Source organism: Chenopodium quinoa, unplaced genomic scaffold (assembly GCF_001683475.1).
Source record: "Chenopodium quinoa cultivar QQ74 unplaced genomic scaffold, ASM168347v1, whole genome shotgun sequence".
Taxonomy (NCBI): Eukaryota; Viridiplantae; Streptophyta; class Magnoliopsida; order Caryophyllales; family Amaranthaceae; genus Chenopodium; species Chenopodium quinoa.
Genome location: NW_018744680.1, coordinates 1 through 14,385, shown reverse-complemented (window position 1 = coordinate 14,385; position 14,385 = coordinate 1). Strand labels below are relative to the sequence as shown.

The following is a 14,385-nucleotide window of genomic DNA, read 5'->3' as shown; positions in this document are numbered from 1 at the left end:
GGGGCGGCGAGGTGTGGTGGTGAGAATGGTGGCTTATTTCCCTTTGTTATACAAAACAAACAACATAGTAAATTTGGGGATTTTTCATTCCATTCCTCTTCTTTCCCTTTGTTCATTCCATTCCGATTACCCCATGGAAACCAAATGGCCCCTGAATATTATGATGCTAAATACAGTTCAACCAATAGAATTTGGCCTGCAACAAAAATAGCTCCATAGTCTATAGTCTATACACTCAAATTCCAGCCACAGTAAAATAAAAAAAATAAAAAAACTTCGTGGGGATAAATTAATTAATACTTGTAAAAGCAAGCAATACAAACCCTAATTGAACAAGAAATGTGAATAATGACATTAGTAACCATTAAATTAAGCAAGGGATGGTGAAAGAAGGCACCCAAAAAAAAATTGCAGCCAGCTTTCAGTGCACCATCTTCATCAAACTCAAAAAATGTGTCAATCGAACAATGGGATCAATCGTAACTTTACACAAGAAAAAATTTGAAATAAAGAATGAGATCAATCACCCCACATTCAAGCCTTCCGAAACCGATTGCAGAAGTGAGAAGACTACCAAAGGGGCTGGGGGGGAAGAATAAAACTAACCCAAGAAGGAAGTCTGTGGTAAGAGGCTACTGGGAAACCATGTACAGAGATTTTTCAACCAGCTATTGAACAGAGATCTTCAAAGACTTGTCGAATGTTAGGTCGCTCATTTACAGGAAGAATACACCTAAGGGATATAACGAGCATATCGTCCATCGCTTGCGAGGGTTCACTCCCCCCTGCAATGTCGCGATCTATACAATCACCGCGCCGCCCTTCTTGATCACAGAGTCGAACCCAATCTGTGAGGTCAACAGCACCTGATTGCCCTGATATGATGTCACCTGCACTTCTTCTCGTCAAAATTTCCATAACAATAACTCCAAATGCATACACATCGGCTTTCAATGAGGGCATTGGCTTGGAGGCATTGGAAAGTTCAGGAGCACAATAACCTAGTGCCCCGAGATTCAAAATCTGCTCAGCGACTCCAACAGGCATCATTAAGCGGTGTAAACCATAATCAGTCACCCATGCACTGAGATCAGGCCCTGCTAAGATTATGTTTGTTGGCTTTAGGTTTCCATGAGGCATACCTCTATCATGAAGATAGACAAGGCAGCGTGCAACGTCAACAGCAACTTTCAACCTTTGAGTGAATGACAAAAGAGAATATCTTCGCGGTGTGGATTCTGCATAGGACAAATGAAGCTAAGTTTTAAGGAGATAACAAGCAGAAAGAAGGAATATGTATAAACAAAGTGGGGGAAAACCTTGATAGTAAGATACCAATCCACTAGACCATCCCACCCAATTTCTAAAAAGTAATAATATTTAACAATTTTTTCAAAATAACTCACATGCGAAATGACAAAGGAGGAGAACAAAGGAATTTTTTATGCATAATAGAGTAAATAATTCTCCTACATCAAAACTTCACTACTATTCACAATATAAATCATCTAGAATGAACCAGACTAGAAACAATAAAGGAACTTATAATGTGCAAATAATAAAGGAACTTATAATGTGCAATGCTGAAACTAAAACTAACATGGCAACATGGGCACATTAAGTTCAAGCATGCTCGGGCTATAAAATCACAAGTATATAAGCTTAGTTGTGCCTTACCATACAGATGAAGTGCCAGGCTATCCCCATTGATATAATCTGATAAAATAAGCCTCTCCTGTTCTCTGGGTCCCCAGTAATAAGCTCGTACTGGAGCTATATTAGGATGCCTCATCAAACCAATTTTTTTTGACTTCCTTAGCAAATTCTTTCTTATTTTTCACCAATCCTACCCTCAACCACTTCACTGTTAACATGTGTCCACCATTGAGTGTGGCCTTGTATAACGTACCATGACTACTTCGACCAAGAACTTCAGCTGGGGCTCGAGATAACTGCTCAGCTGTAAATGCAAGAGATGTATCAAGGAAATACAACTCTCCAGCAAAACCGATCAGGTGAGTAGACATCCAATGTTACAGGTTGTTCAAATGTCTCAAAGAAACGAGGTGAAGACGAAAGTGGAGAACCAGGGGGAGACTTCCGTGCTGATGTCACTATAGGTTGTCAGGGAGATTGGGTTTCACATAGGAAGTACTAGATGCAGCTGCTGCACGATCAACAAAGTCTGGCACAAGTTCAGCCTGCCCAGACAATGTTCTTGAATTTGAAGTTAGTAAATGAGTATTAGAAAAACTCAATGATGTATCTGAAGGCTCAGGGCCTGCATTAAATTTGAAAAGTGAAGGCCGAGTAAATCTTCTAACTTTAACATCTCTTCCAGTTGTTGCCCCATTGTATTTGCTACTCCCATGAAGCTGAGAACGATAATAAGCTAGTGCAACAAATGCAATCATGAGAGCAGCCCCGACTGAGGCAAGAATAATGGCAATCTTGATACTAGACTTTGAACCACGATGCCCATTCTTTCCAGATACATAATTTGAACCACCACCTGGTGATCCTTCATCACCTGGGATATATAGCTTCTCATTTCCAGGATGGAAGGAACTTGGTGGAAATGATCTTAAGCTTTCAGGGACTGTACCGGACAGATCATTATAGGTCACATTTAATAACTTAAGATTTGGAGGAAGCTTACCAGGTAAGTGACCCTTGAATTGATTGCTTGACAGATCAAGGGATTCCAACCCATCTATATTGACTAATGAATTAGGTATATGTCCTGATAAGCTATTTTTTGCAAGATTCAGTGATCTCAGCCTACCCAAGAGTCCTATATCTTTGGATAGATCACCAACTAATGAATTGTCGGAAAGATCTAAGGACTCCAACGGTGCAAAAAACAGGCTGAGCCAGAAATTCACCAACAGTAGTAGATTCTGGGAAGGGGATTGCTCCATTGAAATGGTTTTTAGAAAGATTTAAGTCTCTCAAGTTCAATGAAAATAAAGCAGGTGGGATTCGCCCCGCCAAGTTGTTGATGCTCAGGTCAATCTTAGATAATTTTGCAAACTGACGCCATTCAGAGGGCAAGCTACCTTCTAAGGAGTTGTTACTGATTCTCAAAGTTGTCAAACCTGATTGAGAACTGAACTCTGGGAAGCTACCAGTCAGCCTGTTTGAGCTAAGATCAAGTATCTCCAATGTTGTTGAGTTGATGCCACGAATAGAGCCTGTTAGCAGGCAAACTAGGCGTTTCAGAGACTCATATGATATGAAAGAATCCAGAGGCCATGCATGACGCATGATTTAGTTACAGAACAACAAAGGGAATTTCTTGAAGTGATTCATAACGTCAACTCATGTCATATGTAGCATACTAGCACATCACATTATTGTACACTACAAGAGTTGGGCTCAACTGTATACCAAATAACCACAAAGTGTAATTTAGAATTAATGAAATAAATAAAATAACTATATGTAATAAACAAGTAGCTCAAGGAAAATCAGTAATTAGACCAATTACTGTGTAAAATTTCTGCCAATTTAAGGAAAGATAAAAAATAAAATGTCCACCATCTTTCAGGATTTTCAAATCAATAGCATATGCTATTGATTAAAATAATCATTTAGCAGCTCAGTTTCTAAGAGCCCTTAAAAGAGAAAGGGAAGAGGTTGGCACATCGACCAAATTTCATTGTAACACAGCAGTGAAAACATGGAAAGAGCTGGCACTTTAACAAGAACTCTACCAGTTCTAATTTCCTTAAGAAACTATTCTTCAGATGACATTTTTCAACAAACAAATGATAGGAAGTGAAGCAATACCAAGACTACTAGGAAGTAGGAATCACATATAAGAAAGAAACAGAGAGGCACAAGCACATCTTCATTTTGCATGTTCTAAAATCATGACTGCTCATAAATTCATAATCCCTTGACTAAAACAAAACCCCCAATGCAGATCTAGGGCTAGTGCGTTCCGCATCCTTGACAACAACTAAAATTAAACTACTTCTCCATCTCACTATAACAAATCCTACACAAATATAGACAACACACTAGTTGAACCAAGTAGAGTGGCAAATTAAAACACTCATCAAACTTCACATCCCAGATCTTCACTACTTTCACTTGCATGCAAATAAAACCAATTGAATTTCAGCTATTACTAAAAAAGATGGTTCAAAGCTACATTGGACTAGTGCAATATAGAGTGAATTGAAGCACAAACAAATAACTCTACCATCAATGCCATAATCGATTTTCTATATATTGCAAAAATAAACTTAAACATATAGCCATAAATTGATAGCAAAACAAATGAACCCGAAAACGCTTACCCGAAAACCCGTTTCCACTAAGATCCAATTCCTTCAATTGAATCAAAGTAGCAAGCAACTCTCCAGGTACCTCTCCATACAACTGATTGTTTCGAAGTCGTAAAACCCTCAAATTATACAACGACCCAAAAGACGGAAGTTCTCCCCCAATCATATTATCCCCCAAATCCAAAACCACCAAGCTCTGAAACAATGACAATGTATCAGCCGTCAAGAACTTGCCACCCAACAGATTACTACTTAAGTTCATATGTCGAATCGTGTTCCCTAAACTCGAAACATTCGAAGAATCAACCGGAAGTCCACCGGAAAACTTGTTCATACTCAAATCAACAAACTCCACATTCCTAAGCTCAGAGAAAAACACACCAATATCACCCCAAAGCTCATTTGCATGCACATCCAAAACCCTAAGTTGCTGTAAGTTCCGAATTCCGGTAGGATAACCCCCAGAAAACCGATTATTCGACAAATTCAAATGTTGTAAGTTCCATAAATCATGAATTCTTTCTGGGATCCGACCAATAAAACCGATTATCAGACAGATCTAAAATTTGCAAATTACTCATTGAACCCAATTGAGGAACTAATCTACCAGTAAAATTATTTCCCCTAAGATTTAGGTTTTGCAACATTTTAAGCCCAATTAAGGTACTGAACTTCAACTCACCACTGAGATTCAAACCATTAAGAGAAATGGCGACGACGGAGTTCGACGCATCATCGCAAACGACGCCATGAAAGGAGGTAGGGCAAGAATCGAGATCTGAAGCAGTCGCAACAGCAGTTGCATTCCATGTCGGAATGACTTTCCCAAGTGGGTCTTCATGGATCCCCTTCTTGAACTCTAATAGAGCTCGAACTTCATCGGAGTTGCAGAAAACCAAAGATGGAGTGATAATAATCAAAATTAGGAGAGAGAAAATGGGGAAAATTAACCCACCATTGTTAATACTACTTCTATTACTACTCCTACTACTGAAAAACATCGTTAAATTACTGAAATTAAAACCCTAGGAGAGAGAAAATTGGAGCTAGATTGAAGAGTGACTGTACATTGAGAGGAAGAAGAAGGTGGGAAAAAATGGGGAAAGCATAATTTGGGATAAAAAATGGTAAAATTATGATGATAATGATAATGGGGTTGAATTGAATTGAAAAGGGGGAGAGAGAAAAAGGGGAAACTTTTGAGAGGTTTTTTTAGGAGAGAGAAATTAGGGTTTTTGCGCGTCGAATTGCAGAAAAAGGGGGTGATAAAAATGGAGAAATGGGAGGAGAGAGAGAATGAATGAAGGTATAAAAATGGCGGATTGTAGTGAGAGAAGAAGGATGGGTTGGAGTGAGGTTGCTACACTCTGTAAAAAAACACACTACACAACACAACACAGTTTCTCTCTCTAAAAAAGAAAGCTGAAAATTATTTTCTCTCTAGAAAAAGGTGAGTTTTTCTCTCTAAGAAAGAAGGTGGAGTTTCTCTCTCTAGAAATGATGTGTTGTAAGAAGATGAGTGGAGGAGGGGTGCCGCTGAATGTGCTCAAAATTGGCATGAGATGTCAATAAGGTGATTTTAAAAAAAAAATTAATTAATTTTTAAAAAAATAATTTTATTTTAATTTTAATTGTAAATTTTTTTTAAACTTAAATTGATTTTTATAATATTCTTTACTAAATTCAGAATTTTCAGACAATTTGACATTTGTGTATTTGTCTCTATCAATATCAACATTTTTATTGAAGGATTGTCATTGTCAACATTAATACATTATTGTCTATATTGATATTTAATCCTTTTTGCAAAAAAGAAATTAAAATTAAGAGAGAAAAAGAGCATGAATTTTAACGGATACTAAAAGCAATATTTTTATTTTGCCTCAAAAAAAAAAGTATAAATTGCTACTTGTCCATTTAGATATAAATTATAATAATGTAGTCAATATATATAATGTAAGATTAAATATATGTAATGTGAGATGTATGATTTGGATTTCTTTTATGATATCCTTGGGATATTTCAGTAATAATCAATACTTTTAAAATTTTTAAAGAAACAAATTGCATAGTAGAAATCTCTAGATTGGGTCATTGTCCAACATTTTGATTATGAAATTAAAAACCTTTGAAGTTGGGGAAAATGAAAGTTGCAAATAAGGTGTTCGAATTAACTTATGTAAGATATTTGTTTATTCAAAAAAATGAGAAAATTAGAGCAATTTAGGTCTCGTTCACTTTACCTTATTTTTTTCTGAACTGAAATAATTTTTGCTAAATTGAAATTAATTTTACTGAACTGAAATTATTTTTGCTAAACTGAAATTATTTTTACTGATTTTTTTTGTATATTTCTTCTTTACGTTTACTGATTTTTACTAAACTGAAATTATTTTTATAAAAACTAAACTTATTTTTTACTGAACTGAACTTATTTTTGCTAAACTGAAATTATTTAACTGAATATTATTTTTTTTAAGGTGAAGTGAACAGGGCCTTAGTCCAAAGCAGTAGCATATAAATTGCCTCAAATAAATGTATTAGTCCAAAGTAAGCATGTAAATTGCAGAACTTACTCATGAATTTCTCTAACTCGGCTCATCAAAAGCTCGAGTCAAGCTCTCAATGAGCCAAGTCCAAGCTAGCATCAACTTAGAATTTTATGAGATCAATAGACCCAATGTTTACTTATAAGTATTGAATGGAACTCTCCTTTTTGCTTTTTAATGAATGCTACTAGAAAATGGACATGGTATAAGGTGATAAGAATTAAGCTGGACTAGAATTTTTTTTAGGTCACGAGGTGATGACGTTCTATGTAACCGCACATAAATTGTCCAATATTTTTATTTAAAGTTTGAGGAGTTATTTCTTAATATAAGAATAATAATACATCGTTTAAATAAAGTTATCCATTAATTTTCTTCCAACCGATGAGCGCAAACTTAGGCTCATTTATTTTTGATGAAATTTGAGATGACAAAGTCAATTTTTGCTTAAATTTAATATGACAATTGTGATTTGTGAATTGTGAGTAGGTTGAATATCTTCTTCTCTTCTAATTGCTCAAGCTTATATATTTCCATCTTTGATTAAAAAAAAAAAAAAAAAAACCACGAGAAAGCACCTTCATTAATTAATAGACAAATTGTCTATGAGTACATACGACGAAACAACAGGAGGACAATGATTCTCCCATACTTTGTTCGCATCCAAAAGGTACTAAACTCGCTAAATGATAGGCTACAACATTCCCATCTCTAAAAACATGCGACCAAGAAATAAAAATCGAAGTCAGCGCTAAGAAAAAACACATCATCCAAAATCGAATCCAAATCTGTGATGTAGGAAATAGCCTTTGACAATCGAGAGATAACAACTTGGCAATCAGACTCGATTATCACTTTCTTGTACCCATATCGTTTGGCTAGGAGCACCCCAAAGTGAATGGCTTTGCACTCTGCGATTTCAGGGGACCAACAGCCCCTTATGCGTCTTGTACCAACAAAATACAGCCACCCCTGCAACATCTCTGGCCACGACCCAAGTCCCATCCAACCAACTTCTTTCAAACAAGCATCACAGTTGACTTTTATGAAGTCGGTAGGGGGAGGAAGCCAAGTCTTCGAGCTCTTGCGATTCTGCTTCTTACTTACTGAAACCATACACCTTAGAGGCATATTCCCACAATCCTCAATCAGCCTATGCACCCTCTCGAGCACCACTAAATGCGGAACATCTTTGTTATTAAAGACTCTATCGTTCCTTCGACACCAAATGTTACCAGAGTAAAGCAACACCCGCCAGGCATTTCTTCGAACATAACTTGTTCCATCTTAGCAGCATTTCCTTCACCTCCTCATGAGGATCGACAGGGACTAGCATATCGCACTTGCAAGCACACCACAGATCAGCAACGACTGGGCAGGAGAAAGAAGGCATGATGTATGGTCTCGCCTCATCAGAACACCACGGGCAACAGGACACATCATTCATGTGTCTAACAGCAGCATTTTAGTTGGCAGAGAGTTTATACAAGCTCTCCATAGAAAATGCTCACCTTCGGGATTGTATCAATACTCCAAATGTCTACCCAGGTCTGATGAAATGAATCCAGATCACAAAGACTTGCCAAGCGAATAAGCAGATTTGACAGAGTACAAGCCATCTTTCAAAAAAGGCCCATGTCAAATCATCCTCCGGAGCACGCCACACTTAAGGGGATAGACATTATGCATTGGAGTATCACGCTCATTAAAAATTTTCAGAAATTAATTCATAATTCCATTCTCTAGTTCCTGCATCAATAAGCTCACTTACATAATTAAATCCCTCAATGCTTGAGTCTACACAAATTTTCCATTCTCATCGGCTAACCAAGGTTCATAAAGATTTTAATTTTTGAACCTTTCCCAACTCTCCAAATCAACCCCTCCTTCACAAGACCCTTAGAACCCCAAATACTACGCCAAGAGTAGCTTCCATTAAGCCCAAGCTACGCATTGAGAAAATCGCTATTTGGGTAATATTTGCTCTTCATAACACGTGCAAACAAAGACTCCGAGAAGTAATAAGCCACCAAGCTTGTTTTCCTAGAAGTACCTCATTAAATACAGCCATATCACGGAAGCCTATACCACCAAGACACTTCGGTTTGCACATTGAGTCCTAATTAATTCAATGCACCTTTCTTCTCGGACCCGAATGCCCCCACCAAAACTTCGCAGTCAGAGATCGGATACTATCAATTATGTGCCTAGGCAGTTTGTAAACTCCCATCAGGTACGTCGGTATGACTTGATTAACTGATTTCACCAACACTTCTTTCTCGGCCCTCGATAGTAGCTTTTCCTTCCAACCTTGGAGCTTTTTCCATATCCTGTCTTTCAGAGCCGCAAAAAACCAACCTCTTCGGCCTTCCAATAATGGTCGGGATACGAGGTACTTCTCATGCACATCAACAAGACGCATATTCATAACATTTCTCAACTTTTCCTGCTTCGACACACACACCCTTTGCTGAAAGAGACCTCCGATTTTTCATAGTTAATTTTCTAACCGGAAGCTGCTTCATATATGTTGAGTATATCAACTATCTTCGAGCATTCCTCTCGAGTGGCCCTAGCAAAGAAGTAAACTTTCATCTGCAAAGAAAAGGTGAGAAATTTTCGGCCCCCTCCGACAAGCACCAGCTCCATGAATAAGTCTGTCATCATATGCTTTCCTGAGTAGAGCAGAGAAAGCGTCAGCCACCATAATAAAAAGATAAGGTGAGAGGGGATCACCTTGTCTCAGTCCGCGGGAAGGAGTCACGGAAGCACATACATTACAGTTGATGATGAAAGAGTAAGACACAGTTGTAACGCATTCCATGACTACTCTCACCCAGCTATTAGCAAACCCCATCTTAAGAAGCAATTTTTTCAAGAAAAATCCATTCAATTCTGTCATATGCTTTTGCTCATGTCCAACTTCATAGCAATAGTACCTCTTACGCCCCGTACTTCTCTTCTTCATAATGTCCAACTTCATTGCATTTTTTTATTTTATTTTTTGTAAAAAAAATCTTTACTACACAATTAACACATATGTATACATGTTCATTACATTCTTAAATATATATACTGGTCTAGTAAGTAGTAAGGTATAGTTCGTACTTAGATTATTATATTCTTCAATCTCATTGTCATCCTTTGAACGTAATGTACAGAAAAATAAATAAATACACGGCCAATAATCAACTTGACATTGTAATACAATTGATAAGGAGCTAGCAAGTATAATATTAGCCTCGTCTTTGGGAATAGTCATGATGTTACAATTCATCAAAGACACATAATAATGCATACATTAATACATATAATAAGTTGTAAATGTAATTAAAGCTCACAAGTCACAACTTTGGGAGGTACTCCGTATGTGACTCACACCTATACCTTATCCAAACTCATCACAAGGTCATAAAAATACTCACACCTTTATTTTATGCTAGGATAAAGTAAGGTTATGCATGGTCCTATATACAATGCTAGCCCCTACTTATAACTACGTATTTTCAAAGAAAATTTTTGTTATTTCATTTGGGGTCTTTTTGGCTTATGGATATAAAAAAAATTATCTCAAACAACACTAAATGAACCCAAAACAACTAATTAAGAATCTGTAAACTGAGATTAAGATTGAGATTGCTGCTGACCACAGCCATTGTGCTTTACAAAGCATTCTCAATTCAAATTAACATTATCATCCTTATTAAAAACCAATAGCATTCAACATCGCATGAAAACCTTGGGAACTTTCGAATCTCCTCTCTTTTTTTTTACATTACCTCTAATAATTTTAGAAGAAAGAAACCAACCCAATTCTTGACGCTCGAGCTTCATGCAGTGGAATCTAGGAACCATTCAAAAAACAGCAAGGTTTCCAATCTACTATATTACTTGTACATAAAGCTTATTATAGACATTACTAAGAGATAAAGTATTAAACAAAATAAACTACCATATTATATAATGAAAATGGTGTATAAAAACTAGTTCAAAATAAAGCTTCCTCAAAGTTTGCTTTGTCTTGTACTTTCTACATCTATAATATTTACACTATATTCTAAGAAAAAAAAAAAAATGAAGGCAATGAGTATTTTTCTCTTGTTTTTGCTAATTATGTATTTTCTTTCACTAAGCCAATCAAAGCAAGGATTAGAGACAAAAGAGTTCATGCTTTCCAATGGTTCTATTACTATGGTAAGTTGATGCTTCATCTCCTCTATCTCTCTTACACGTACACGCACACATATACATGATTTTTTTCCTATTGATGTAGGGCAAAGATGAGCATGGCAAGGTAAACATTGAGAGGAAAGAAAATGGGCAACAAGATGATGGTGTTTTTGAGCATGAAGATTACATTTACACTCAATCTTTGCCGTAACTAATTAATTTTTATGCTTCTTATCTGATTTCGAACCCTTGACCTCTTGAACAGATGAGGGTTCATGGACTACTACGGCTTGCATCCTAGTGTAGTTCATTCTCCTTCAATACACTACGTTCTTGTATTCTAGCCCTCTTGTTTTAGAAAAACAGAAATGCAAGTGTAGCTTTTAGGATTTTATATAATGTACTTGTATTTTATATATATTTTTTTTTTTCTCGGTATATAAGTCTACAGTCTAGTTTTATGTTGCAAGTATTCTTTAGTTTAATTAATGGGGCAAAAAAAGAAAAAGGAGAGCTTACTAAAATAAACTTTTACCTGGAAAGGATGAATTTCTATAAGAATATAAAGAACACCTTTTTTAAAAAATCATCTACTTGATTGCCGTGGTATAACTTTTTGCTTGATGTACTTTAATTATAATACCAAAATAATTACCTAAGTATAGAACTCACTAATGATGATATTAAACACACAATATAATTAATCTGCTTGTTAAATGATTTGTTTCCCCATTGCACATACAGCATGCCTTCCACTAAACCACATTTTTCTTCATTGTTAAGAGAGAGGGAGCAAGTTTTAGAGCACAAGCAAGAGTTGGAATAAGTACATTATTTCCGTCTGAAAATAGTAGTCACATTATACTAATACCTTGTAAGATAAAAAATTACTCAAATAACAACTACTTCTGAGCATTTTGAAAGATGCAGAAAAGATTAATTATATGCCTTGTGGAGTTGTGGTTGACACATTGTGAGCTAATCAAATCCAACCTAAATCATGCCCATGTTTGCGCGACCATTACTTCTGGAGATCTAGAGGAAGGGAGTTCTAATTCATTTGTCCTTCATGTACCTCTAACGCAATTTTGGTACATAAACGCGACTAACGGTCTCCCAGCCAATTTGTCATACAATAATTGTAGTAGCATGATGGACAAAAAACATGTAACGAAGAAAATCCACATCAAATATGCTATTTGCCTATTTCATGTACAAGTAATGGAAAATGGGGGTGATTATTTAAATGACGAACAGCTTACTTGGTTCCCCTTAAATCAGTACAGTTTGATTGGTTTGGTCAAAGTGTATAAAATGTGACAACTGTTTGAATGTGGATTTTTGGATCCAACTTATCTGGGAAACTTCCCTATTAATGTTGAAGCATATTAGAATGCTGTTATAAAGAACACCTCAAGTTTATATGATTTATTCCAAATGCAATAAGTTTCATATGATAGAATACATTCTTCCAAAAATAATTAAAAGAGAATAGCTAAAGGAAAAATGATTAAGATATAAACTCGACTCGGAATATTATTATATTTAAAAAATGGTAAAGGTACATGCATTATATGGAATTTGCTTGATAATACCAATTCTTATTTTTTAGTTTTTTGGGTTGGGGGAAGCTAATAGGCAATAGCATGGATGTTTTGTGTAGATTAGTAAGCAACTACATAGAATAATGAAACCAATAATAAGGTAAGCTGAACATACAAGTACAACTAAAGAAGAATAAACAAAGATTTATGTCATTCTCCTTAATACTTTCAGGTAAAGTAAAGTATTAACAAAGAGGACAAGAAACAAAAGACAGGCATATAAGGGTATCAAGAAGCTGGAAAGCTTAGCTCCGATCTCGAAGCGGAGCACGAGGAAGCAAAATTACAGCGATTCAATCACCGAAAAGACAGGAAATAAACAGTACAAAATGAATTGAGCAAAGGCGATAGATAAGGACAGCAGTTTTACTTACCATAAATTCACATAGCTATTCCAACCTCAATTATATTCGTATTTAATTGCAAGATTATCCGCCCAATGGCCTGCAGTAGCTATATGAACAACAGCAGGAGTTCTGCAAGCCAAACTCATACAACATTGGTATATTACAGTATATCATGTGCCGCGAACTCAAGAATGAAGTACCCTCTCTACTTTACAGTTAGTGTACATAGCTAGTACTGGTACATAATTTCACAATATCAATTTATACATTATATACTTTGACCACTAAAAAGGACAAAAATTTCTGGTCTAACTAACCTGGTAGGCTTGTGGGAACGCAAGCATGAATGTAAATGAAACTACAAGCCTTTATTTTTTACTTTTACAAATGCTTCAAAGTTTAGATTAAAATTTACCAGAACCATCCTTCAAAGCTGGACTTGGATGTTCCTTCAGAGATCAATCTGACAATGTATTTGATGACCTGCTTTGCTATATACCTGACAAAATGGCGCAATGCTTGTAGTTGGAGAGTAAGCAATGTTCGATCTGTGTCTTTATGAATCAGTCGAGAAGTTTTAATTTAAAGCACACAGTAACTCCATTAAAAAAGTGTCTTATATTGTAGAATCAGCAGCCTTGACAGCAGCTTGCTATTCAGAAGGCTGATTAGGCCATAAAGGCCAAATGGAACCCATGATGTGGTTAAATATGGTTTCGATCATGGGTCTGTGTAATATTGCATAACCACAAACCTACAAAATGTTTGAACAGTGTTGTCAGCCTACACTTGATGAATAGAAAAGATAGGACAGTAACATGGTAATATAGACTATAGATCAAACAATGACTCCCTGAATGAAAACAGACTTGCAAATGTGTATCAAAGATAAGAAATGCCAAGATTCAGTTTATGAAGTAATTTTACCAATATAAATTGCTAATTAAGTGAAGCCAAACAAGGGACTTCTAGACCAGTAGGAGCTTCTTAGACTACCAAAAGCATGGCCATAGCAAAATTTGTAACAGTGTGAAGACAACTATGATTGGTTTTTGAGAAGGCTGGCAAGGGTCGGTTGGCTCGCAGTCTTGTCTGTTCAAAAATTCAAAATCGTAGCAGATAAATTGTACAGTGCACTGTCCCATTGTCAGTGGGGTTCTTAAGAAGGGAATTAGGGAAGTAGCACACCTAGAAGGAATTTGTGGAAGCATGATGGTGAGATATAATCCCATATTGAAGTTTCGTGTTCAAAAGAAGATAAAGTTCATGATACTGAAGATCATCATCTAGGATTTTGGCAAAACATAGGCTCTTGCAAATTCAACATAGGCATTGTTAAAAAGTACCAAAAGTACATAATAACGCACACAGTTCCCTTTAAAATCTATTGGCTATATTATACTGATCATCTCCTCAAAAT

The 14,385-nt window shown here is 36.1% G+C and overlaps 1 protein-coding gene across 1 annotated transcript; it reads right to left on the bottom strand.

Annotated features, from left to right (window-relative positions):
* Positions 1 to 633: 633 nt before the first annotated feature.
* LOC110702236 (probable inactive receptor kinase At5g10020) lies at positions 634 to 5,413 on the bottom strand. Its single transcript, XM_021879936.1, is given in 8 exon segments — positions 634 to 1,238; positions 1,678 to 1,810; positions 1,812 to 2,006; positions 2,008 to 2,123; positions 2,126 to 2,895; positions 2,897 to 3,194; positions 4,308 to 4,839; positions 4,841 to 5,413. Coding segments are annotated over 8 exon segments (3,078 nt in total). The 5' UTR covers positions 5,297 to 5,413; the 3' UTR covers positions 634 to 660.
* Between the last annotated feature and the right edge of the window lie 8,972 nt (positions 5,414 to 14,385).